At 39.5% G+C, this 25,814-nt stretch overlaps 1 protein-coding gene across 2 annotated transcripts in view; it reads right to left on the bottom strand.

Moving 5' to 3' along the window:
• rab11fip4b (RAB11 family interacting protein 4 (class II) b) overlaps positions 1-25,512 on the bottom strand; it is a 44,684-nt gene extending 19,172 nt beyond the window's left edge. The window contains exons 1-5 of one of the 2 annotated variants that reach the window (XM_036571409.1): positions 25,180-25,512; positions 11,041-11,198; positions 9,592-9,777; positions 4,133-4,264; positions 2,223-2,258 (exon numbers count right to left, since the gene is read on the bottom strand). In XM_036571409.1, coding sequence (XP_036427302.1) covers positions 2,223-2,258; positions 4,133-4,264; positions 9,592-9,777; positions 11,041-11,192 — 506 coding nt within the window. In that variant the 5' untranslated portion in view covers positions 11,193-11,198; positions 25,180-25,512. The remainder of the gene's footprint in view (positions 1-2,222; positions 2,259-4,132; positions 4,265-9,591; positions 9,778-11,040; positions 11,199-25,179) is intronic. The other variant, XM_036571410.1, reaches the window with a different exon arrangement.
• Between the last annotated feature and the right edge of the window lie 302 nt (positions 25,513-25,814).

Here is a 25,814-nt window from a genome sequence, read left to right as displayed (position 1 = left end):
GTGGATTAAACTAAATAACGGAAATAACCGTTAATATACATTCACAATGTATCTTGAGCCATTTATGGCATATATAAGAAAACAATGATATTCTTAAGAAAATAATTAAGATAGTCTTAAGAGAATATCTGAGAACTTAAGTTTTGCATTTAATTACATTCTTATGAACTTCGTAGTGTTTGTCTTAAGAATCTTTGCAAGTTTTTTCTTAAGAAAGCTTTCGTGACTCCAGCCCCTGAAGTGGTGCAGAACATTATGCTTACTGCTGCAGCCAAGGGAACGCTGCCGCTCACGGTGACAAAATTTGTCGGTCGCTGCTCCAATTTAAACAAAGCAATTTTTTGTTTTTTTGGTTTGCTGTCGTCTGTCTACCATTAAATATGTAAACGTGGCATTAAAAGTGAGAAACTTGTATGTAAAGCCATTTATCTGAGCAGTAAACATTTATTTACTAAAAGAAAACACTATTTATTAGAATAAATACACATACATAAAAAACAATACACTATCCTAACCATTTCCAAATCTCTCCAGAAGGAATTCCACAGTATTTATAGTTACTATGCAATAGTTTATACACCTAATCAATACTTCATCAAATTAAATCAGGTGCTGCTAATGGAACTGAATAAATCTGTGAGACGGCTGGAGAACAGTGAGAAGTCAGGAACCAAACCTATGTTCTATTAACCAACATACTCATACCTTTACTGAAACAAAAATATTTTTACATTGAGTGTGTTTACATGCACTTCATAATCCGCTAACTGCAGAAAATCAGATTTTGTCAATCTGATCAACGTGGTTACATGCACTTGAATAATAAGATAATGTGAAAACTCCTTGTCTACATGAGTCAGGCAGTAACCAGATTTCCGCTTTGCAATCGGCCAATAAACTCTCAGAAGAAGACGTGACATAAACGTAATGTAAACCTTAAACTTCATGCTGCAGCTTTTTTTCAAAACATCGAGCCACTTTACCTAAAAATATGAGCATGCACCATCTAGAAGACAAAGAATATTTAAATCCTTCATTTACTCAAGCATGTAGTCGGTTTCAGCGTGTTTTACTGCGTCTCGTGGCAATGCAGCTGTGCTTATTTCCAGTACTGCAGTCTGTTTTAAGGTGGCAAAATTTGGGGAAAATTTAACTCTAGATGAAAGAGTTTCTATGACTGCTGCGGGAAGCTAGGGTCAGGAGAATTTTCTGTCACTGCTTCATTAAAAATAATGAAATATCTGGCTTGCTGACGTCTGTCCACCCTCACAGTATAAACACAGCAATAATGTTTTACTGACGAGATACACAGATTTCAACAATTTTCACTGCTGCCTAAGAGTTTTGCACAGTACTGTAAATTAAATTACACTCTTAAAAAAAAGGTAATGGGTCTATTTAGAGCGACGACTGCAATATAGAATCATTTGCATGTAAAAATACTTTTTTGCATGGTGAAATTGTTCTTCAGATTGATGAAGAATGTGTTGTATATGGTTCTACATATATTACCGTTTTCAAAATGGTTCCACACTCTTAAAAAGATGGCTCTTCAAAGGTTATTTAGTAAAAAAATGGATCTATACAGAACCACGAACTCTCAAATAACCCTTTATGAGATTAAAGGGCTCTTTGCATGGTGAAACGGTTCTTCACATTGATGTGTTGTATGTGGTTCTATATAGAACATTTCTGAACAGGGTTCTATAGAGCACCAAAAAGTGGTCTGCTATTGTTACGACGTCAAGCTTGTCACAGTAGAAGAACCCTTTTTGGTGCTATTCAAAATGTTTCTATATAGGACCATTTACAGCACATTCTCCATCAATCTGAAGAACACTTTCATGATGCAAAGAACCCTTTAATCATGGAAAGGGTTCTTTGAGTGTTCATGGTTCTACAAAACCATTTTCTTTACTAAAGAACCCTTGAAGAACCATCTTTTTTCTAGTGTGTATTACGACCACAAAACTATACTTTCAATACGTTAAAATGAATAACACAACACATATTAAAACCCCTGCTTTGTGTACATTTATCGCTCTAAAGCATAAACACTCCAGTTCTAAGATCTGATTTGCTGAGCCATGTTCAAAGCAGTTTGGAAATACTTGACATACGCACAACTATGACCACAGCGATATGAATACAGTGATATGTAATCACAGTGCTGACCTTGGGGCAGTGTAAATGCGTAGCTAATGATTAACACACAGGCCTACCTGCCAAACGCCGTGCTGGAGATTTTTCTGTTTGGGCTGAAAAAGATCAGAAACATAAACAAAACAAACAGTCAGACAAAACAGCTTATTCTTAGGCTAATTTTGCCCACCGAGAACATTTAACACCTTAAACCTAAAGAACTTTGCTTCCATAGTTTTTGCACTAGCTATTTGAAGCTAAGCTAACAAGTAATGCAAGCTTATTAGCACTGCCACTTAGCATGGTGCTAACTGCATGTCTACATTCTGCATAATTAAGTGGTTAAGATGTAAACAGAGTCGTTCAGAGTGGTTTGGTGTGAAATGCTCCGTTCTAGAGAAACTAACCGAGTCAGAATTGATCACGGTGGTGGTGATAGGAACCAGATGTCCACCTCTAAAAGCTCCCTCACAGAAAGTTATTACACAAAATGGTTAAAAATACACTGCCTGATGTCTGAGACATTAGATTTTGGAAAGTTTTAAGAATATTTTGACCTTAAACTTCATTCATGGTGGAGGGACACATGCTGGACATTGTGAGGTAAAACAGTCCCCAAAGAAAACTCATCATTTTAAGATGTTCCACTATTTACCATCATCAACATTCCATATAAAACTTGCGTAGGTTCACTGGTGGTTTTGAATAGTAAATAAAATGCCTATATTTGTTTTGTAGTCATGGTGACCGCTGGTTCTTTTCACCACCACTGTAAATCACAGATTTTATTAGAAGTGAGTTTTATATACATATTTTTCTGTTCTTTTCCTGGTGCAGGTTAACATGTTGAAATGATCCATTGTGATGGACCGCACGCTACAGACACAGCAGAGTCGGTTAAACAACACTGAGCTATTCCTTTAAGAGAAAGATTTTAAGATTTTCTCCCTTCTCTCTATTCACAGGGGAATAGGAGAAAGGAGGAGAGAGGGAGCAGACTGAGGGAAGAGTGCCGAGTCAGCAAACAGAACAAGAACAGACGCTATCTGCAGCTTCACCCTTAAAGGAACAAGCTGAGCTGACTGGAGGGAGAGAGAGCGAGAGCGAGAGCGAGAGAGCGAGAGCGAGAGAGAGAGAGAGAGAGAGAGAGAGAGAGAGAGAGAGAGAGAGAGAGAGAGAGACACTCCTGTTCCTGTTATAAGGGGGACTGAGAAATAATGGGGGAATGGAGCGAATACTGCAGTGTTTAATGATGGGGAAGGGTATTATGGGTAGAGCTGGGGGTGATGGGGAAAGAAATTTTGGGTAGAGCTGGGGTGATGGGGAAGGGTATTAGGGGTAAAGCAGGGGGTGAAGGGGAAGGGTATTAAGATTAATCTTAAGTGACCCTTGTTAGTCCCACAACGGGGAAATTTCACCTCCGCACTCTTACCCATCTGTGCAGTGAAACACCACATACACACTAGTGAACACACACTAGGGGTAGTGAGCACACTTGCCCAATGTGGTGGGCAGCCCTATCCACAGTGGTCACAAAGCTGGTTCCCTAACCTCCAGCCCACAACTGCCCCGTATTATGGGTAGAGCAGGGGTGATGGAAAAGGGTATTATGGGCAGGGCTGGGGTGATGGGGAAGGGTGTTATGGGTAAAGCGGGGGTGATAGGAAAGGGTATTATGGGTAAAGTAGTGGGTGATGGAGAAGGGCATTATGGGTAAAGTAGTGGGTGATGGGGAAGGGTGTTATGGGTAAAGCAGGGGTGATAGGGAAGGGTATTATGGGTAAAGTAGTGGGAGATGGAGAAGGGTATTATGGGTAGAGTTGGGGTGATGGGGAAAGGTATTATAGGTACTTTCATGAACACAAAATCCAGGAGCAGAAACTGTTTTCAAGATTTAAAGATCTCTGTTACAGGATAATTGGAAGTATCCTATGTGATTTTATAGAGATGTTTGTGTGTGTGTGTGTGTGTGTGTTTGTGAGTGCGTTACCTGTGTGTTTTGATGTTTCTAAGTCGGTTCTCAAGATCATTGAGCTGAGTGAATTTCTTGCAGCAGTGAGAGCAGTAAAGCTCCGGGTGATCCTCGTTCACCTGCCGCACCTTCCGCGGAGTCTGACCCGCACTGCAGAGACACACACACACACACACACACACACAAACAATAAGACACACACACACACACACACAATAAGACACATACACACACGCAAAGTAACCTTTAAATTGAAATAAGTGAAAACAAGTCCAGTCTAAAACTCCCTGAAGATTTGCATGTGCTGAGAAACGCTTCAGCAGCTGCCAAGACATGAAAAGGGGTGTGTGTTTGTGTGTGCATGTGTGTGTTTGTGTGTGTGTGTGTGTGTGTGTGTGTATGAACACACTGCAAATTGATCTGGCCATCCTCCAGCATCCATCTACAATCTTCCACTCAAGCCAGGTTTATATGATCAGCTAAGATATGCTTGGTGTCCAAAATTTGCTTCTTTAGCACTGTAGCTACAACTCTATCGTGAAGGGGAGGCGAAAATCAGCACGACACCTCCTGTCTGAAGTGTCTGACGGCAGCGTTCAGCTACACAGTGAAGTTTTGTTCCATTTTCTAGCTCGCAGGCAAGTCTGTGCCACCTTAAAGTAAACCTGAATGCAGCCGGTTGAGAGACGTTTTCGGGTTACATTTACAGAAAAGATTCAGGCGACTATTGACTTTTAGTGTTTGTCGGCCAAGTAGCTAAAGAAGGAAAATCTGGACACCAAACACGTCTTATACTAACCATACACTAGAAGACATTGAAAAGACTTTTGAAAGACTAAAGTCTGACACCTTCTCACATCTAAAGACAGTGTCGCATTTTTTAGTCAGAGACTATGATTTTGCAAAGACTAGGAATCTTGCAGTGTCACTATTTACAAGATTGCAACTAGATTTTTGAGATTATTCCCCATCATGCACCAGGGGAAAATTTACAAGCAGATAAACACTTTTCCTTCCACTCTATAGTGGTACAGATGGGAAGATACGTTGGCTGGGCCTGAAAAATGTTACTTTTTTAAATTTGATATAAAGATTTACACATCAACACAGCATGCAGCGATTCAGCATCGTCGACTGGGTGTCATGAACTAAACCATAAGAAACAAACAAACAAAATAAGAAACAGTGTAACAGAAAACAGAAAAAAATAGAAAAACATTGATGACTCTTCAATGATGGCGTTCTTAAAGTCCTCTGCACATTTCCTTACGTGTTACAGGCTCAGTGGACCTGAAATATTAAAACAGTCAGTTTACATTGTAAGTTATTATGACTATTGTATTGAATTGCCGTTTTTTTTAACAGAGATTTCAGGCAGTCACGCCTGCATCTCTCTCTCTTTCTCTCTCTCTCTCTCAGCACGTCACTATTTGCATGAGCCAAGACGTAAAACTTGCGATAATATTAAACACGGTTGATTTTGTCGCAGCGTCAAGACGAGAGAAAGACTGACTTAAGACCGCCATCTTCACCACCTTATACCAAACGATCGAGATGACGCGAGCGCGACGCGACTCTAACAAGACTCTCGTGATTTTATTCCGACATGGATATTTGCCTGCATCAGTGAAATCGCTTGAAAAGTCGTTTGGCGTAAGGCCGGCATTAGCTGATCAACTCCATCTGGGATAAGTGGAAACTGTTTAAAATTTAACTTTTTTTTAAGAGAGCCAACTAAAGAGGATTTAAAGGACTCATATTCTAAGTGTTTTCTTTTCTTTTATTTTATGACATTTGTGTGGGTTTATATACAAAAAACAGTCCTTATTCATTTTCACATGACCGTTTTTCAACCTCTTACAATTATCTCACAATTACCAGCCTGTTTTTGTTACTGCCCTGTTAACACTGATATATGCAAATTAACTTTGATCTGATTGGCTGCCCTGTATAGTGCCTTGTTCATAAAGTATTCCAGACTGAAATACTTCTCATAACTCAGTGTAAGTGCAAGGGGCTAAACTATTGTAGGCTGATATGTGTTGGTTTTTGTGACATCACAAAAAAGCTCCGTTTCCATACATGGACTTACAGATGGGCATGAGAACAGTACGTTTTGAAGCTTTAAGTATTTTTTACATACATCATCAAACTCTTTTAATTAAATATACTTGGTTTTCGGTGCTATGGGCCCTTTAAAAAAATCAACAGAAAACAACAAAAAGGACCCTATTTCTGCTTTTAGCACGGGAGAGCACTAGTGCAAACAATGCAATCTTTATTCTCATTCATTTCTTTTATTTTAGTTACTTTAACATGAAGCTTATGGTTCATCTCCACTGTGAAACATGCTAGAGGGCCAGAAACACACATTACAGTACACAGTGTTTTATTATTAGAGCTGTGAGATGGACCTCTAATGCACAACAGAGAGGCAGCATCAGTTGCACTGCTGTATCTACAGGATATCCTCTTTCTAAACCTTCTATTATTAAATACCACACAGTGAATCACTCCAACATTACTCAACACTGCAGATACACGCTGAACTCCACATTTGTTCTGTATATTCCTGCAAATTCAGCTATTGTACAACACACACAACTGGTGACGGCAAACTGCGCTCATTTACAAGACGTCAACTCTCTTCCTTTGTGATTCACAGCTTTAAAGCAATAGTATGGCCAAGAATCAAACTTACACATTATTATTTTTTACTCTTTACACTGTTAGAAATAAAGGTTCTGTGCAGGTACATTTTTCATCCATCAAGGTACAAACAATGTAAATTGTTCCCTCAAAAGGTACAACAGTGGTTTTAAGGTCCAACTGTGTCCTTTAAATAGGTTTGTCCCAGGCGAAGGGCGCATATTTGTATATTTTCATAACCCAATGTTTCAAAACAGAACAATCAAATAAAAAGCCTGGAGACGAGAAAGGGGGTGTGTGGAGCCAATCCAACTCAGAAAATATATCATTTCAATGGATTATGGTACAGTTATGTTCCTTGACTAAAGGTACTGCGATGTACCCTTGTGGGTACCATCCCAGTGACAGTTTAATACCTTTATTTCTGAGAGCGTAGCTTTACACTGCAGCTACAAGGCTAATGCAGCTAACACGCAATGGAAGCTTATAGCCCACCAATTAGCGTACTGCTAACTGCATGCTCAAAATTTCTGCATAACTCAGTGTTTGAGATGTAAACAGAGTGATTCAGAGTGGTTTGGTGTGAAATGGTTCAGATTTCTTTACAGTGGTGATGATAGGAACCAGGGGTCGCCATGACTACAACACAACTATAGCCTTTTTATTTACTATTCAAAACCACCAGTGAACCTACACGTGTCTTCTGAGTTTTTAAAATGGCAAAATGGTGGAAAATCTGAAAAAATAAGTTTTCTTCGGGGACTATTTTTCCTTGCATGTACCCCTACGCCATAATAATGCACTTTATGCTACAAGCTTATTCCAAAAACTATCATAAAACAGTGTCTCAGACATCACACAGCGTATTTATAACCATTTCATGTAATAACTTTCTGTGAGGGAGCTTTTAGAGGTGGACGTCTGGTTCCTATCACTAAAGAAGCAAACATCAGATGCCAAACATGTCTTGACTGATCCACTACACTGAGGTAAGGGAGGAAACTGTGTAAATATGATTGTTGGCTAAACTACCACTTTCAGGTTCCTCTGAGCGTTTACTCATTTCAGGCTTATTCACACAGACCACAGTGGGACTGTGAGAAGTAGCTCTGTTTGCAGAACTGTATTGCCTCATGTGAAACTATGCAAATGACTGTGCCTTTTAGGAGTGTCCTGCTAGTTTCTGGTGAAGTACTGCAGGCTGTGTGATGTCATGGGTCTTAATTCTACAGCCCTCGCTTCCTTTAAAAAGAATGACTCTACATGCTAACTGTACTTCTTCATCTAATCACCACTCCTAAACACCAGTTTCTACTGACCAGTTGATTATCTGCTGGCTTGTGTGGGTTTATGTACCAAAAACAGCCATATTTCTTCCTACATGACAATTTTCTAACCTCTCTTTATCCCTTAGAATTAAAACAGGCTGTTTTTGTCACTGTGCCTTTAAGACTGATATATGTAAATGAGCTCTGTTCTGAGTGGCTGCCCTGTATTGGGCATCTCATTCAAAAAACAGTGCAGGCTGAAATAGGCATTATAATGTCAGTGTGAATGGGTGGTATAGGCAGATATATATATGCAATAAATGAACTGTATGGAGTGAGGAGTGAACAATATGTTTTAAAACTTCCACAGTATTTACGCCTAATTCTTTTATTGAAAAACTGGTTTTCTATGATATGGGCCTTTAAAGAAAGTTAATATTTTTCATATGCAGCATATTGGGCATATGTGCACACAGGATTAGGGTGGGATACTGGTTCAAGTATACCAACTGAAAGTCTTCCGCAGAACTTCACAATAACTGTTTTCCAAATTCCAGCAATGTCTGAGAGGCAAGAGGCAAGTATATGGGATATGTGAGAAATTCAATGAAGCTTAAGTTGGCTTTTTATTTGAATTTCCTGTTCCACCTTAAATACTCCAGCACTTACATTCATGCGACTGTACAGGTGCCAGAATACAAGTGCATACAATCTGTTTAAAGGGGAATTCCACTAATTTTTTAAAAACTTCTTAATAATTAATCTGGTTCAGATTTCTTTACAGTGGTAGTGATAGGAACCAGGGGTCGCCACAACTACAACACAGATAAAGACTTTTTATTTACTATCCAAAACCACCAGAGAACCTACACGTGTCTTATGAGTTTTGGAATGATGATGACGTTTGATGATGGTAAAATAGTGGAAAATCTGAAATAATAAGTTTTCTTTGAGGACTATTTTGCCTCACAGCATCCTGCATGTATCCCTCCACCAGCTTTTAGAGGGGGACGTCTGGTTCCTATCACCACCGCTGTGAACAATTCTGACTTCTGAACGGAGCATGTCACACAAACCAGTCTGAATGACTCTGTTTACATCTTAACCATTTAATCATACAGAAATTTTGATAAAGTGGTGGAGGTCCCCTTTAAGTAAGAATGAAAGATTTTAATAAAAAAAGAAGCCAAAAGGTTTAGCTATAGATCATTCAGCTGTTTTTACTACTTTGCTCAATAAAATAGTTCAGATTTACTTTGGTTGTTAAAAATGGTTCTTTTTAAAACGTGAATGGACATCCCAGATTAATAAAATAGACCACTTTTTTAATCCCAGAGGGAAATTCTCCAAAGAGATAATCCACTGTTAATCTACCAAAATAGGTTTAGTTAAGCATCTAAATTGGTTTCATTTGGAAAAAATCTGTATACTCTGATATATATACCAAAACTGTCAGAAACTTCAATTATACCATGATAGATGTTTTGCCTATACTGCCCACTACTACACAGTATAGCATAATACACAGTCAAACACAGAAAAACACACAGAGCCGCCCACCTGGAGGGTCCGGAGGAGCCCAGGTCAGAGAAACCGTTTGTGCGTGTTTCGTCCTCTGGGCTGATGGAGTTGTACTCCACATCATCTCCCTCGCCATAATCCTCAAACTGCTCCTCATTCAGAGAGGTGGACGAGCGGGCAGAGAGGTCAGAGACCACCAAGGGGTTCACACTCCCATCTATAGACCTGAAACAAAAGTTATGGACAGTTTCATCTAAAATGAAGGACATTACTGAGGAGTTTGTCCTTCTTTGCTGCAGTAACAGCGTGTACTCTTCCAGTAGAGCTTTACCCTAGATGTTGGAAAATTGCTGTGAGGATCTGACTGAGCATTCGTGAGGTCAGGTACTGATGTTGGATGGTCAGTTCTGGATCACTCCAACTCATTCCCAAGGCGTTGGACGGAGCTCCATCACTGCAGAGAACTCCATCACCAGCATTGGGCTCTGGAGCTTTATACCCCTCTAGCACCTGCTTGGTATTGGGCATGGTAACCTTAGGCTCATGCATCCCATTCTATTGGTCAGCGCTTTTCTATGGAGATTATACAAGCTGTGTGCGCTGTACCAGCAATGGGTGCACTTTAAAGTGACCGAATTCACTAATTAAAGACTGTCTGGATACCTTTGGACACAAAGTAAATATACAGTCAAATGCAAAAGTTTGAACACCCCCGAGTGTCCATGCCCTTTCAATTTTTCAGATAAATTTTCGTACTTACTGGGAAGAAAATCCCTTGAAATAGGTGAACATATCCTCTACAGAGAAAACACTTCTGCACAATTTAATGCACAATTACTTCATTCGTTTATTTGCTGAAATTAATTCATTAAAAAAAGTCATATTTTAATCTTAAGGCCAATTTTGTGGCATTTCTGACCCTTTTGGCCAGATGCCTTATAAGGCTACATTGAGACACACTTCGTTGTGCTACACTTGAATGTATTCGATGGACCTTAAAAGGTTCCACTCTAAGATTTAATGAAACATGGCAACCCTTTTTCTCCTGTGAAAAACTTTCTAACTTTACTGTCCCCGAATTAAATTTAATAATTGTACCACAACGTTGACCACGTCCACTGACATCTAACTTAAGGGCTATCTGATTTCTGCTCAACGCGTGTCATTTCTTTTTTAGGAATATTTTCATTCATACTAGAATCATGACTTAGATTCTAATAAATCTTTTTAAAAATAAATCTTTTTCTAATTTTTTTCCCACTTCATTGCTTTGTACTTGTTTGTACGTTGCACTTGGTTACATATTTGTTAAAAACAATAAAAAGATTTGCAAAAAAATGTCATATTTAAGTTCCCTGTAGAGAATGTGTAACTTATTTTCACTTAAAAAATCAACAAAACATGGAATTTGACTGGGAGGTGTTAAACTTCATGTGCAGTCTGTGTGCTGTAACACAGCTTTGTTTGTTCACAGTGATGTGGACTGACTTCTCTCCAGGTAGGTAGAGTCGCAGTGGTTCCTCCTTCTCTCCTCCTCTCCCTCCGTCCGACAGCTCTGACCCCGCAGCACTGCCCACTGCGCTGTCCCGGTCAGACTCATCCTCAAACATACCACCTTCACACTGATCGCGCCCAGACATCACCACCTACAGAGTGAGAGATATTTAATTAGAGGTGCACAATCAGAAGCAGCAGATTTCTGCTCTAAACACACAGTTGGCAATCAGAGAGTTCATTATTAAGATACTGGCTGTGTTGCAATTTAATGAGGTGAGTGAGGCAGGCATCTGAGTCAGGTAAGTGCACTTTCACTGCGTTTGGACGCTGCAGCTACACCTGTACCAAAAGTCTTCATAATCATGCTTGACTCAGTGTGCTAAACAGCCAGTCTGAGGATGGGCAGTATAACGTTAAAATATATAATTATGGTATTCCATTTCTTTCGATGACTATTTGTATTCCACGTTTGAACAGCCAAGTAAACACACTTCATTACTGATTGGTGGTTTGGAAGCTCACTGATAGGAGGAGCTGATAGAAAGAGCGCAGAACATGTTCAGTTTTGGCTGTCACCAATGTTGGAGTGGTTAATCGGGAGAGTCCGAAATAAGTCCCATTCTGGCCCTTGCTTTCACTCTAACACCGTTCACCTGGCTCACCGTTCACCTCACAACACCAGTCACTTGACTTTGCGCACTTAGATATTCTCTAAACGGGCCTCAATTTATCAGCTGTAAAGAAACTGGAATCTGAATCGGCCATAAAAATTCATGATCTCTACGGAAAATATACCACAAAGTGTACCACAATATGTAGAAATATAATCACAACGCTGATATTTTGTCCACATTATGTAGGCCTGGTATGTGTGTGTGTGTGTGTGTGTGTGTGCCAGTGTGTGCTCTCCTCCCTTCACACACACAGTACTGCCACCAGTTCTGTGGTTTAATAAACCGGTTTCACAGCTAACCGTCACTACAACACCACACTGAGACAGAGAGAGAGAGAGAGAGAGAGAGAGAAAGAACAGAGAGAGAGAATAAGAGAGATGGGGAGAGAGAGATAACAGAGCAAGCGGGAGAGAGAGAGAGAAGAGAGAGAAGAGAAAGGGAGAGAACAGAGAGAGAGAAAGAGAGCGAGAGAGAAGGGGAGAACTGAGAGAGAATGAGAGAGAGAGAACAGAGAATGAGTACAGACAGAACAGAGGAAGAGAGAGACAACAGAAAGAGAGGGAGAGAGAGAAAGAGAATAGAGACAGAGAGAGAGAAGGAGGGCAGAGAGAGAGCAAGAGAACAGAGAAAGGCAGGGAGAACAATGAGAAGGAACAGAGGCAGCAGAGTAGAGGAGATAGAGAGAACAGAGAAAGAGGGAACAGAGAGAGAGAGAAAAGAGAGAACAGAGAGAGAGAGAGAAAAGAGAGAACAGAGAGAGAGAAATGAAAGAAAAGAGAGAGGGAGAGAGAGAATAGAGTGAGAGAGAACAGAGAAAGAGAGGGAGAACAGAGAGAATTTGAATTGAATTGAACACAGAGATTGTGAGAAGAGAGAAAAAGGGAGCAGAGAGAGAGAGAGCAGGAGAGAGAGAGAGAGGTAGAGAGAGAGAATGAGAGAGAGAGAGAACAGGAGAGAGAGAGAGAGAGAGAGAGAGAGAACAGGAGAGACAGCTGTCAGATGTAAGCAGGCAGCTCTACAGAAGCTCTGTAGAAGTGACTGAGTGGAGACCCTCTGAGTTTTAGAAGACACAGAGGGTCAAACAGTGCAGATAATTATACACTCTTTTGTATTTGTGAACAGATTAGCCCCCCCCACCCCCACATCCCCCCTCCTACTCGCACATCTGACTGTGTGTGTGAGATCCTGAAGCTCATCCTTTCGCCTACGCGCTGCAGAGGTGCCATCCAAACCCTGCAGGTAGTCTGTACAGCGCCTGACTCAGTGCACCGCCATATGCACTGGAACATTCCCTGCGCTAGCACGCTAGCTACGCCTCCAGTTTTGACTTGCCCTGAACGCTAACACACCATTTCAGCCAGATCAGTTTGAATTAGGGCTGTGCCACATGGACAAAATACCTCACTATGATCATAATATTTCATACTGGAATCAGTGTTTCAGTGTTAAATCTACAGCCATCTAATTATTTACATATTAAACTGTGATTAACCACATTACTGTGTGTCAGTAATTATGATTAATCACATTTGTCTTATTTGCTCAAAATGTAGCCCCTAAAAAAGATTTTTAAATAGCTGTGTGTTATGATATTGCTATATGAGTGGCCAAAATAAGCCTCATCATAAAGTACTTATTACTGTCAATAATTCAGTATATTTAGTTTGAATGCAGAACCTGAACATGAAAACCACATGATCTCCAGAGTGAACGCAGATACCAACTTCCTTAACGATGTCCAGTGAGTGTCCACACGTTCCAACCAATGAGTGTATGTATCATACATATTGTATGGCCAATGAGTGAATATATCATACAAATAATAAAATGTGTGTATGTATATCATATATACTGCCCATGAGTGTATATATGATGTTATATACAAAAACAATGAATGTATATAGCACACATATTTACAGTGTATGAGAGCATTTATCACATATATATATATATATATATATGCATATACATATATATATATATGCATATACATATATATATATATGCATATACATATATATATATGCATATACATATATATATACACATATATACATATATATATATATATATATATATATATATATATATAGACAATAAGTGTATATATAAGTGTACATATCATATATACAATCAATGAGTGCATATATCATATATACACAGTCAATGAGTGTAAATGTCATATAATTAATGTCATATACACAGTCAATAAGTGTATATATTACATATCATATATGCAGTGATTTCTTATTACAGTGGAGGCTCTCAAAGGGAACTGGAGCTCCACCAGTTTTTGTTAGTTTACTACTGGCTGATTTCTCCATAGTTCTCACGCGAGCGTCTGTCCGGCGTAGTCTGCTGAGGGTTTTACTTTAAAAGCCATTTAAAAACTGTATTTACCTGAGAAGCCTAAAATCGTGAGTCTATTAAAACAGTGGCATTTTATTAAGATATTAATGCACTAACTTTGACAGGCCTAAATGAAACACTAGCAAACCAACAATGTGACAACGTGAAACATTTTAAACAAAATCATGTACCTTTGTTGGAAAACATAAATGCCTTCATTCAACAAAACACCCACAGATACACTAATCAAGCTACAAACACGACTGGTTAGAGGACTCATTTGCATATTATAGCCTTCTGTGATATCAGTATTACAAAGACTAGTAGATATCAGGTTTATTTAGAGAAAAACATCATCGCATATGTAAATATTTGTGCCAATATTAGTGGCATTGTAACCGTGGAGCTCAGACAGACACTCGCCTTGTTGTGATGTCAGCTGCTTTATACTAAGTAAATCTTTGCTGCAATTCTTTTCTCAACTTAATTACTAAGGAAATTGTAAACAAACTCAAAACAAGGTAAGATGTCCCCAAACATCAGCAGTGCATTTAGTCAGGTTTCAGTTGTCCTACCAAAATCTGCTGGACTGTGCTGAGTAGCCTGAGTGACATAAGATTCCGTAAGCATGCCTCTTTGTTGCCATAATAAAAGGTGAAAGCCGAAACCAAACATGCTCTTTTGTGAAAGAGAGCGAGCGAGTTAGTGAGATGGCATGCGAGAGGAAGAAGTGTGTTCTTGTTTGACAAAAGGCCCAAATAATAAAAATCAACAGTCATAATCTCAGATTATTGTCCATTCGAGTGGAAAAACACAACATTCAACAACAACAGCGGGCCAAAGGCGGATCCCTGAGGCACACCTCAAATACAACAAGTAGTAGGCATTGAGTATGTAAGCCCTCTTAATTGTACTGGTGCTATATTTTGTACTGTCTCACAACACAGCCTTTTCCACTGCTTTACTGACTTATTATGTACACTTGAAGGCCAAAACAGGAACAGAGCATCACATGAGAGGAAGTAGAGCAGCAGAAACACCACCAGCAACACTCTTTGTCCATATCCACTGAAATAAGCAGACAATATTCATACTTACCATGCTGGTATTAGCGAATGCAGAGTGAAGTCCTGGTTAAATAAATAAGATGGGCAAGTGGTGTCACTAATCCATACTGATCTGGTACCAGATGGAATGACTAGTGAGATATTTTCAGTAATACAATGCCAGCCTGGTCGTGTTGTTAAGTGATCTTAGAGCTGCGTGTTCCTGCCAGGAGAGCATCAGGTGTGTTCAGGCAGGTGTGTGAGGAGAGTTAAAGGTAACGCAACACCTACTTCTTACACAACTGCTCTCAGTTGCTCGGGTTATGGCTCTCAGCAGCGTCCAAACAAACACTGATTCAACCAGCAAAGGGCTGTGCATGTACACAGGTTTAATGACACGGATCATGCACAGACCTGAACAATGACAAAATCTCTCCTGACGCTTGCCTTGAGCAGCAGCGGACAGAAATCACAAGCAAAAAAAAGGTGAATCACAAATGAGTGAAAAAATTAGAACTGAATAAAATTAAAATTAAAAATGTATGAAATCATTTCCTGAAAGATGTAAAATTGAGTTGGAACCCTAAAACATATGGCATTGTATTGAAGTTTATGACAGTGCATCATATTGAATCCTATCAGCACATCAGATCAGCACACTATAAAACACAACTTTTAAAACATAAAAACATTTATGAAATAAATGTTGAATGCTCTAAATAAAAAGTGAAAATTCAAACATTAATATATACTGATGAAGATATAATTACAATAGTAGATAATTCACTCATATCTTCAGAAGATGCATCCTTCACCAAGTTTAGACTGAGTTCTCTTTGAATTAACTTTTCAACGTTGTTAAGTGAATGCTGAGTGCAATTTCCACCAGAGAGGTCCAAATCCCCAACACTTACATAGTGTAGCTTTAACATAAGGCACGATTTTCAGCCACTCCTTATATTGCTGTACCAAATTGAGACACCACTGTAGCACATCTAATCGTATACATTACTCATCTTACTCATTACAATCAGCGAAAAGAACAGCTTTAAACAAAATGTAAAACACAAATAAGTTGTATTTGAAATTTGATGTAAGTTATATTAAACAAGCTGCTCTGATTAATGACATAAAACAAGCTTTTAAAAAGCGTAAAACAGCTGAATAAAGGCTCTGGGGAACCAAGGAACCCTTCTGTTCACCATGGAAGCGCAAGAAACTAGATTTTTCATATCCTCTCGAGATTAAACTCAGGCAATTAACGAACTAATTAATCACTAGTCTAGTTAATACACCTCTTTTCATTCTGGCCAAGTTTCCCTTTTTAGAATCTGCTTGAACCTGAACCGGAGATGCCCTTCAGCACTGTCCCAATTTCCGCATTAACCCATTCATTTTCACTAGAGCTTAAACACTGGCAGGAAGAAAAGACTGTCAAATCAAAATGCGGTGAAGCAGCCTTTCATACGCAGCCCTTGACTGAAGTACTGTGACTCCTGTGCGATTAAGAGCTGAATTTATTCCACTTGTGTCCAAAGCAGCAATGCTTCACTGCCTCACTTCAACAAACACCACAGTACACAACCCACTCACGGCCTCAGGCTTATTAAGACCAGCCAGGGCTTCTGCATGCAGATTAAGTGCGGGCGAACTGCACCTTCACTGACAAATGCTCAGCAGTGAATTATGACTTACAGCAGTTTATGAGCTCCACGTACACTGTATCTACACTCACTGGCCATTTTATCAGAAACTCCAGCCATATAGGTTCACTTTTAGGTGTGCAGTTACAGACTGTAGCCTGTTTTGGCACTGGTCAGTTCCTGACCACAGGGCCGCTGATGAATGTATGAGACACAGCCATGTTGCTGAGGTTTTTACACAAATTGAGAGCCAGCGCAACACACATAACATGCCACCACCATGTTAGTGTTACCGCAGTGCTGAGAATGACCCACCACCCAAATAATTCCTGCTCGCTGGTCACCCTGTGGGGGTCGTGACCATTGAAGAACAGGATGAAAGGTTAATAGGTCAAAGTGTTTAAACTGAGGGGTCGGCAACTTATTTTCTTAACTAGAACTAGGCTGGTCAGCTAGCTTACAGGCTAAAGGAGAGCTAACCTGCTAAACAACTCCAACATTAATATCACAGGCTTGAATTAAAGCACTTATGATGTGACTCACTGTAAAACAGCAGTATAAAAGTATAAAAATGTCACTTGAATGATTACATGCTTCAGATGTCTGTGTTTCGGTCAGAAGTAGCATCAAACTCAGGCTGAATCCCAAACGGCTCCGTACTCCCTAAGTAATGCGCTAGCTATGAAAGTTTAGAAATTCTAGCCTCTACAGCCAAATAGTGCATCATTTATCGAGTATGGATATAGTCCCAAATGACTATTTTTAGGTATATTATGCACTGTTGGGCTGTAGGATCCACTATTTAAATTCCTACATAGTGCTCTATGTAGTGAGCAGGGAGCCATTTGAGATTCAGCCACATTCTCCTCATTCAGCAGTCTATGGTTGCCTGGCAACGATACCATATGCTAAAGTAACTACATTTCTTTGGCGGAATACTTATGTTGATTATTATGAATAATAACTGTTTTATAAAAGAAATAAGCCACTTGAGGCTGGGCGTCACTGTAACATGGGGAAGGGGTTTTAACTCTTCTTTGCGCTTTAAGAACACCCTTTATCGTGATATAATCGCTGTACTGCACATACTCTCTGGGCTTATTGCTTTATTATGTTGCAGATATTAACATAAAGGTGGGTCGCAACTGTTTATGTGCAGTTTAAATGATGCAATAGTGCTTATTGAAATGCCCTGTATTGCATTTATGCTGAGGTTGATTCTTTATCTTCCTTTCTTGTTATCAGTGCTGGCGTTTGTTTCTGGTAGTGTCTGAGCTCGGGGAAGTTTGGACTCTTATCTATGTGTACTAGCGGGTATACACTCTCTGAGTGGACAACAAAGCACTTTTGTAAGCCACTCTGTATAAGAGTGTCTGATAAATGCTGTAAATGCAAATATAAGCGCAATATGAAAGTTTTCATGCAGCCTCCTCCCATCTGGTTGGTTTTGCCACGACTCAAATCTGGCAACCCAAATGCTGACCGTCTCCATGGAAATGAATGAGAGGTGAGGCAAAAATTGCTTCGCTGTAATATGAAAAGAAAGCCTCCAGCACTCAAGCACTGAAACCGTCCCATCATCTGCTGAAACTACCAGCTCTGGAGAGCGAGCGCAGGATCAGACGCAGCTCACATGCACACGCACTCTGAGGCTAAATCTGAGCTCTGTGAGGAAGGGTGAGTGATAGCTTTAGCTGTTTTGTTTGCTGCAGTAGGCTAATCCTGAGCTAATGCTTATGTAACACAGGGTAACCTCAAAGCAGGTGGAGCAGCAGCAGTTCACATAACAAGAACACAGAGCTAAAGTTCAGTCATGATTCAGACACCTGCAGCTCGACTAACAACAACAAAAACAACTCCGAGACCTTGTAGTCCGCTCCTCCAGCTCTCAGGGCCTGTGCGTGGGTCCACACTGCAATTCTCTTAAGGTTCCCTAAAAGGTTTACAACAATATAAAACCAGTTAAGTTGCAGATAAAGGTATAAAACTATCCTAATCTCATCATCCTGTGCAGCTTTGCAAGCTTCAGTAGGACACCAGGATGCTGGAAATAAGTTAGATGCATCCAGAATGATGGACAGAGCTGATTCTAAAATGAATGAGAAAGCTGAACAACATCGTGAGCTAATCTGTAATAAAATTAACATCCAGCATTCAACATCTTTCAGAAATGGAGATCAAGTCTCAAGGCAGATAATTTAGCAAAAAATGTATTTAAATAGATAATTAAAGTACATTGTTTATTATTTTATTCACCTCTTCTTCACAGAATTTTTGAAATGTTAAATAAAACATCTAAAAGGCTTTTGGTGAAGAGTTTGTAATATTTAGATCCACACTGTACAGTTAAAATTGTCTACAGAATAACAAACTAAATAAGCGAGTGATTCCAAACTTTTCAAGACTAACGTACTGAAAAATAATTTCTGAAATGCAGGCAATACATTTAATACTTGACTTTCATCTGCCAAGACATACATTTGCAGAATAATAAGCTAAGACTTTAAGGGGTTAAACATCCCTGAGCACATGGATTCCACTGAACAGTGAGCAAAATGATCAAAGCCTTTGCAATTAATAAAGTGCATATATTACAGTTCATGCTTTACACCATATAACACAACATTATAACATAATGCTACATAATGTCATATAGCACAATGCAATATAATACTACTATATAACAATGCTATAAAACAGGGCTACGACGACGCTGTATAACACAAGGTTATATAATGCTCTATAATACAATGCTCTATGACATAACACTATATAACAAGATGCTATATCACAATAACTGTTGCAACAACAAGGCTATAACGCTATATAACAACTCCATAACCCTAGTGGTATAACACAATGCTACAGAACACAATGCTATAACAATATTTTATAACCTAACACTATATAACAAGGCTATATAACAACATTACGTAACAATGCTATATAACACAAAAATATAACAATGCTTTAGAACATAACACTATTAACAAGATGCTATAACACAACAATATAACAGTGCTATACAAGACTACAACACTATATAACAATCCTTTAACCCCGCTATATAACAGTGCTATAACACAATGCTATAAACACAATGCTATAGAACACACAATGCTACAACACAACATATAACATTGCTTTATAACATAACACTATGTAACAAGACGCTTTAACACAATATAACACAGCACTATACAACAAGGCTATAACGCTATGTAACAACCCTATAACCCCGCTATATAACACAGTGCTATAACACAATGCTATAGAGCACAATGCTATATAACAATGTTTTATAACATAACACTATATAACAAGATGCTATAACACAACAATACAACACAGTGCTATACAACAAGGCTACAATGCTATATAGCATCTTGTTATATAGTGTTATGTTCTAAAGCATTATATATAACAAGATGCTATATAGCATTGTAGCCTTGTTGTATAGCACTGTGTTGTATTGTGTTATAGCATCTTGTAATATAGTGTTATGTTCTAAAGCATTATAACACAACAATACAACACAGTGCTATACAACAAGGCTACAACACTATACAGCAACGCTTTCACCCCGCTAAATAACACAGCGCTATAACACAATGCTATTAGTACAATGTTATAAACACAATGGTGCAGAAAACAATGCTATAACACAACACTATATAACAATGCTTTATAACATAACACTATTTAACAAGACGCTATAACAACAATATAACAATGCTACACAACACGGCTACAACGCTATATAACAATCCTATAACCCCGCTTTGTAACACTATATGCTATAAAATGTTATAAACACAATGCTATAACACAACACTACATAATGTCTTATAATATAACACTATATAACAAGGCTAAATATTAAATCAGTCAGATTAAGTGATTCTGGTTAGCCATTATCTACTCTGAAAGTGAAACTACATCATGCATGAGCAGAGAAGAGAGAAGAGCTGCTGAAGTGTTGAATATTTGGTTATATTGCTGTTTGCGGTGTCTCACTGTGAGCTGCATGTCTGATCTAACCATGTGTTTATGTTTATTCATGGAAATTCATGCAAAGATCAGAGTTTATTCAGAGTTCACCAACCAGGAACACAAGTCAGAGGATAAAAAAGGGGGGGTTTGGGAAAGAGGGGTGAGAAAGCTATCACTCCATGTGTTCTCTCCATCCCCCACTTTCTGTGTGCCACCAGAGTAGAGCATGTGTGAGCCGTCCTCTAATAAACCCCCTCTGTCTTTTCTCTATCCTTAACTCACTTGTTCTCTCGTTCCCTTTCTCTTTAACTCTTGCTTTCCCCCACTCGCTCCATCTGTCTCTGTCTCTCACTCTCTGTTGTTGCCAAATTTAAATTAAATTGGCTTTATTAATATGAACTCTAACATCTGTTGCTAAAACAACTAAAGGAATGCAAGACACTAAAACTGATGACACTGAATAAAAAACTATAATATATCAGTGTATATGTATTCTACAGTCAAACTCACACGTCTCCATCTGATCTCTCATAATGAGGCAGTTTATACAGTGTGAAATCCTGCAGTGAACCATAATAAGTGATCTGAGTGTCACTGTGAGGCTAAAAGAGGTTTTCAGGCTATTTTATCACCTCCATTCCACTCAAACACATTCGACTGATTCACCACCTTCTGCTGAAGAGACACTTTCACACTCCTACACACACACACACACACACATACACACAGAGGTGATATGCAGGAAGCAGTGAGTCAGAACAAAGCAAAACCTCGGATCTCCAAAATGGTGCATTTAGAGGAGAAGGAAAAAACAATAACTTTGAAACTACGCTAACGGACCATTTCCATTTCTATTGGCCAATACGTCATGACAAATTAGAGAAACAAGGTTTAGTTCAGACAGAGACGAAAGGCACAGTGACCAAAACAATTATAAGAGATAAAGAGAGGCTCTGAACAGTCATGTGAAAATGAATTAAAGGCTGTTTTGGTACATAAACCCACATAAATATCATAAGTGAACCTTAAAAGTAGGGCTGGGCAATATGACTATATATCATTATCTGGATAAATTATGTCACAAAACACAATATTTTTCTGAACATACTGTGTATATCGTCGGTGCTTATAGACACTGACCACCTGCATGCCGTGACAGTGTGTGTTGCGAAAATTTCTTGAACTTTCACGATATTTTATTTTTGTTTTTCGTCCAACTGTACTTAAAAATGAAGAAAAATGTACGATATGGGCCCTTTAAACTACAGTAAGGCACTATATTCGTGTATGTAATTAGACTCCACACAGTTGTAAAGAAGCTGTCACAGCCATATGCTTCACACACACACACACACACACACACACACACACACACACAGTGTATTGAAATAACAGAGTGTGACAGTGAGAGTGTGTGAGAGAGAAATGGACAACTGAGCAGCAGGTGATCTAACAAATGCAATGAAGAAGCAAAAACAGCTGCTTATATACATATGTATTTTATACATATATACACATTTCATACTCTTTGATATTTATATTTTTGCTCCATACCTTCAATTAAATTAAATTTCAATTCAAATGTATTTGTTTAGCGCTTTTACAACATTGACACAAAGCAGTGATCCAGATATCCGGGTCTAAGATTTTGATAAGGCATCTGTATTTTCACTTAAGTACAGTTTCTGATTCTTGTTTATCAGAAGTTTGAGCTCCTTAAATTCAGTATCAGTGGTACTTTACAGAGTCTGTGACAGACACAGACAGATACTCAGACAGATCTGGATTTCCTCAAGCTTGTGGATCCTGAGCTTGAAGATAAAAGACCCCAGGAGTGGGGGGCGGACATTGCTACAAAAAAAAAACAAAAAAAAACACAAGCTATTAATTTCACTCAGTGGCGAGCTGTGCAAAGGTAAAAGAAAGAGTATTTAATATGAACATTTAAAGTGAAAGTCCATCAAAATTAAACCTTTTACCCCAAATGTATTTGATCAGCAGTGTTTGGTGTCTGAAGTTTGCTTCTTTAGCTTTAGCACTGGACTACTAATGTACTAGGCTAATGTAGCTAACAAGTAATGGAAGCCTACACCCCACCAATTAGCATGGTGCTAAATGCATAGTGCTAAACTGTGTGGAGTTGTTCAGTAATCTCTAATGAACTTGATAATGTGGTCTTTTATGCACTTTTATAGATATCAGTACGTAATACAGTGTAGATTTAATTATTTGCAGAACTATTACTTTAAGGTGTCATATTCAGGCAGGTAATAACATCTGTAGAACTACAGCTCTTCTCCTACTGACTAATGTACGTTCACTCAGCTCTCCTGTAGATTGAATTGAAGTGTTCAGCATAATTCCCTTTACGAACTGGTATCAGCACTGCACGCACATTTACACCAATCCCACCAACAGCCACAATAACACCAATCTTGCCTGAAGACGCATTTACACAAATGCTGCCTACAGTCTCATTTACACCAATCTCGCCTACAGTCTTTTACACCAAGCTCGCCTAGTCTCATTTACACCAATCTCACATACAGCCACATTTACACAAATCCCACATACAGCCGCATTTACACCAATCCCACATACAGTCGCACGTACACCAGTCCTGCCTTGAATCGCATTTACACCAATCCCACATAGTCGCATGTACACCAGCCCTGTCTACAGTCACACATTCACACCAATCATGCCTGCAGTCGCATGTACACCAGCCCTGTCTACAGTCACACATTCATACCAATCCTGCCTAAAGTCGCATGTACACCAGTACTGCCTACAGTCACACATTCATACCAATCCTGCCTAAAGTCGCATGTACACCAGTACTGCCTACAGTCACACATTCATACCAATCCTGCCTAAAGTCACATGTACACCAATCCCTCCTAGTCACATTTACACCAATCCCACCTATAGTCACAAATTCCTCCCAATCCTGCCTACATTCGCATTTACACCAATCCCACCTACAGTCACACATTTACACCAATCCTGCCCACAGTCTCAAGTACATTAGGTCCCACCTAGTCACGTTTACACCAATCCTGCCTACAGTCACGCATTCACACCAATCCTGTCTACATTTGCATTTACACCAATCCCACCTAGTCACACCTATACACCAATCCTGCCTCCAGTCGCACATTAGGTCCCACCTAGTGACATTTACACCAATTCTGCCTAGAGTCACATTTAGACCAATCCCGCCTAGCTGTATTTACACCAATCCTGCCTACCGTCGTATTTTCACTAAGCCCACTGTCAGTCACATTTACACCGATTCCACCCACATTTACACCAACCCTGCCTACAGTCACATTTAACCAATCCCGCCTACAGTCGCGTTTAACCCAATCCCGCCTACAGTCACATTTACACCAATCCCGCCTACAGTTCCATTTACAGCAATCCCGCCTACAATCACATTTACAGCAATCCAGCCTACAGTCACACATTTAGTCGGTCACATATACAGTCAGTTACACCAGTCAGTCACAGTTATACCAGTCACATATACAGTCAGTTACACCAGTCAGTCACAGTTATACCAGTCACATATACAGTCAGTTACACCAGTCAGTCACAGTTATACCAGTCACATATACAGTCAGTTACACCAGTCAGTCACAGTTATACCAGTCACATACGCAGTCACATTTACACCAGTCACATACGCAGTCACATTTACACCAGTCACATATACAGTCAGTTACACCAGTCAGTCACATTTACACCAGTCAGTCACATATACAGTTACAGTTAAACCAGTCAGTCACATATACAGTCACATTTAAACCAGTCAGTCACATATACAGTCACATTTAAACCAGTCAGTCACATATACAGTCAGTTACACCAGTCAGTCACATATACAGTCACAGTTAAACCAGTCAGTCACATATACAGTCAGTTACACCAGTCAGTCACATATACAGTTACAGTCAGTCACATATACAGTCACAGTTAAACCAGTCAGTCACATATACAGTCAGTTACACCAGACAGTCACATATACAGTCACAGTTAAACCAGTCAGTCACATATACAGTCACAGTTAAACCAGTCAGTCACATATACAGTCACACTTACACCAATCCTACCTACAGTCATTACAGCAGAGCAGTATATGTACACTTTAATAACCCCAAATCATCTCTCTATAAACAAGCTGTCCTTAATACTTAATCTCATTATCAGAGAGAGAGAGAGAGAGAGAGAGAGAGAGAGCGAGAGAGAGAGAGAGAAAGAGAGGGAGAGAGAGAGGTAAATACAAAGGAAAAGTAAAGAGAAAAGATAAAGTGAGAAGAGAGGGAGAGAGCAAGAAAGAGAGCGAGAGAGACAGAGACACGTGCAAAACGACGGCAGACTCTCTTTTTTCTCCCACAGGCAGTATAAGACTGTGTTTCTTACCGTGTGTTACAGTTCTGTAGTCCTCATGGTCAGTGTGTGTCCACTCCACACAGTTCGGTCCAGCACCACACACTCTCTACACACTGCACACTCCACACACACAGAGGTCCAGCAGGTGCAGGTTAAGTCCAAAAGTAGCTGTCCGTCCACAGAGAGAGAAAAAAGAGAGAAAAAGTTAAAAATCCGTCCTGTGTTAATCCCTCAGCGCTTTTTCGGTTTATAAATCCTTCACAATCGGCGGCGGAAGCAGCAGCAGCAGCACACAGTCACTCTCTCCCTCTCTCTCACACGCACACTCTCTAGTCAACCCACAGGAGCTCCTGCTGCACAAGAGTTACTGAACTAAAGCTCCTCCCTCTCTCTCTCTCTTTCTCTTTCTCTCTCTCTCTCTCGCGCTCTCCCCTTTCCCTCTATGGCTGCTGCTAGGCAACCAAGCAACCCTGTGGGCGGAGCTATGGTCTTTCACCTCAGTGGATTTGCATATTCATGAAAATGAGAGCAGACTGTGGGGACCAAAGTCCAGGAACTCTCCTCTGAGCGCTGAAGGAGAGAGAGAGAGACATTAGAAAAGAACAGTAACTAAAGAGAGGCAGATTAGAATCTAACCACTGAATAAACTCCTCTGTTTCTTTCAG

Source organism: Colossoma macropomum, unplaced genomic scaffold (assembly GCF_904425465.1).
Source record: "Colossoma macropomum unplaced genomic scaffold, Colossoma_macropomum, whole genome shotgun sequence".
Lineage (NCBI taxonomy): Eukaryota > Metazoa > Chordata > Actinopteri > Characiformes > Serrasalmidae > Colossoma > Colossoma macropomum.
Note: the sequence above shows the minus strand (reverse complement) of the source record. Positions and strands in the feature narration are given on the sequence as shown.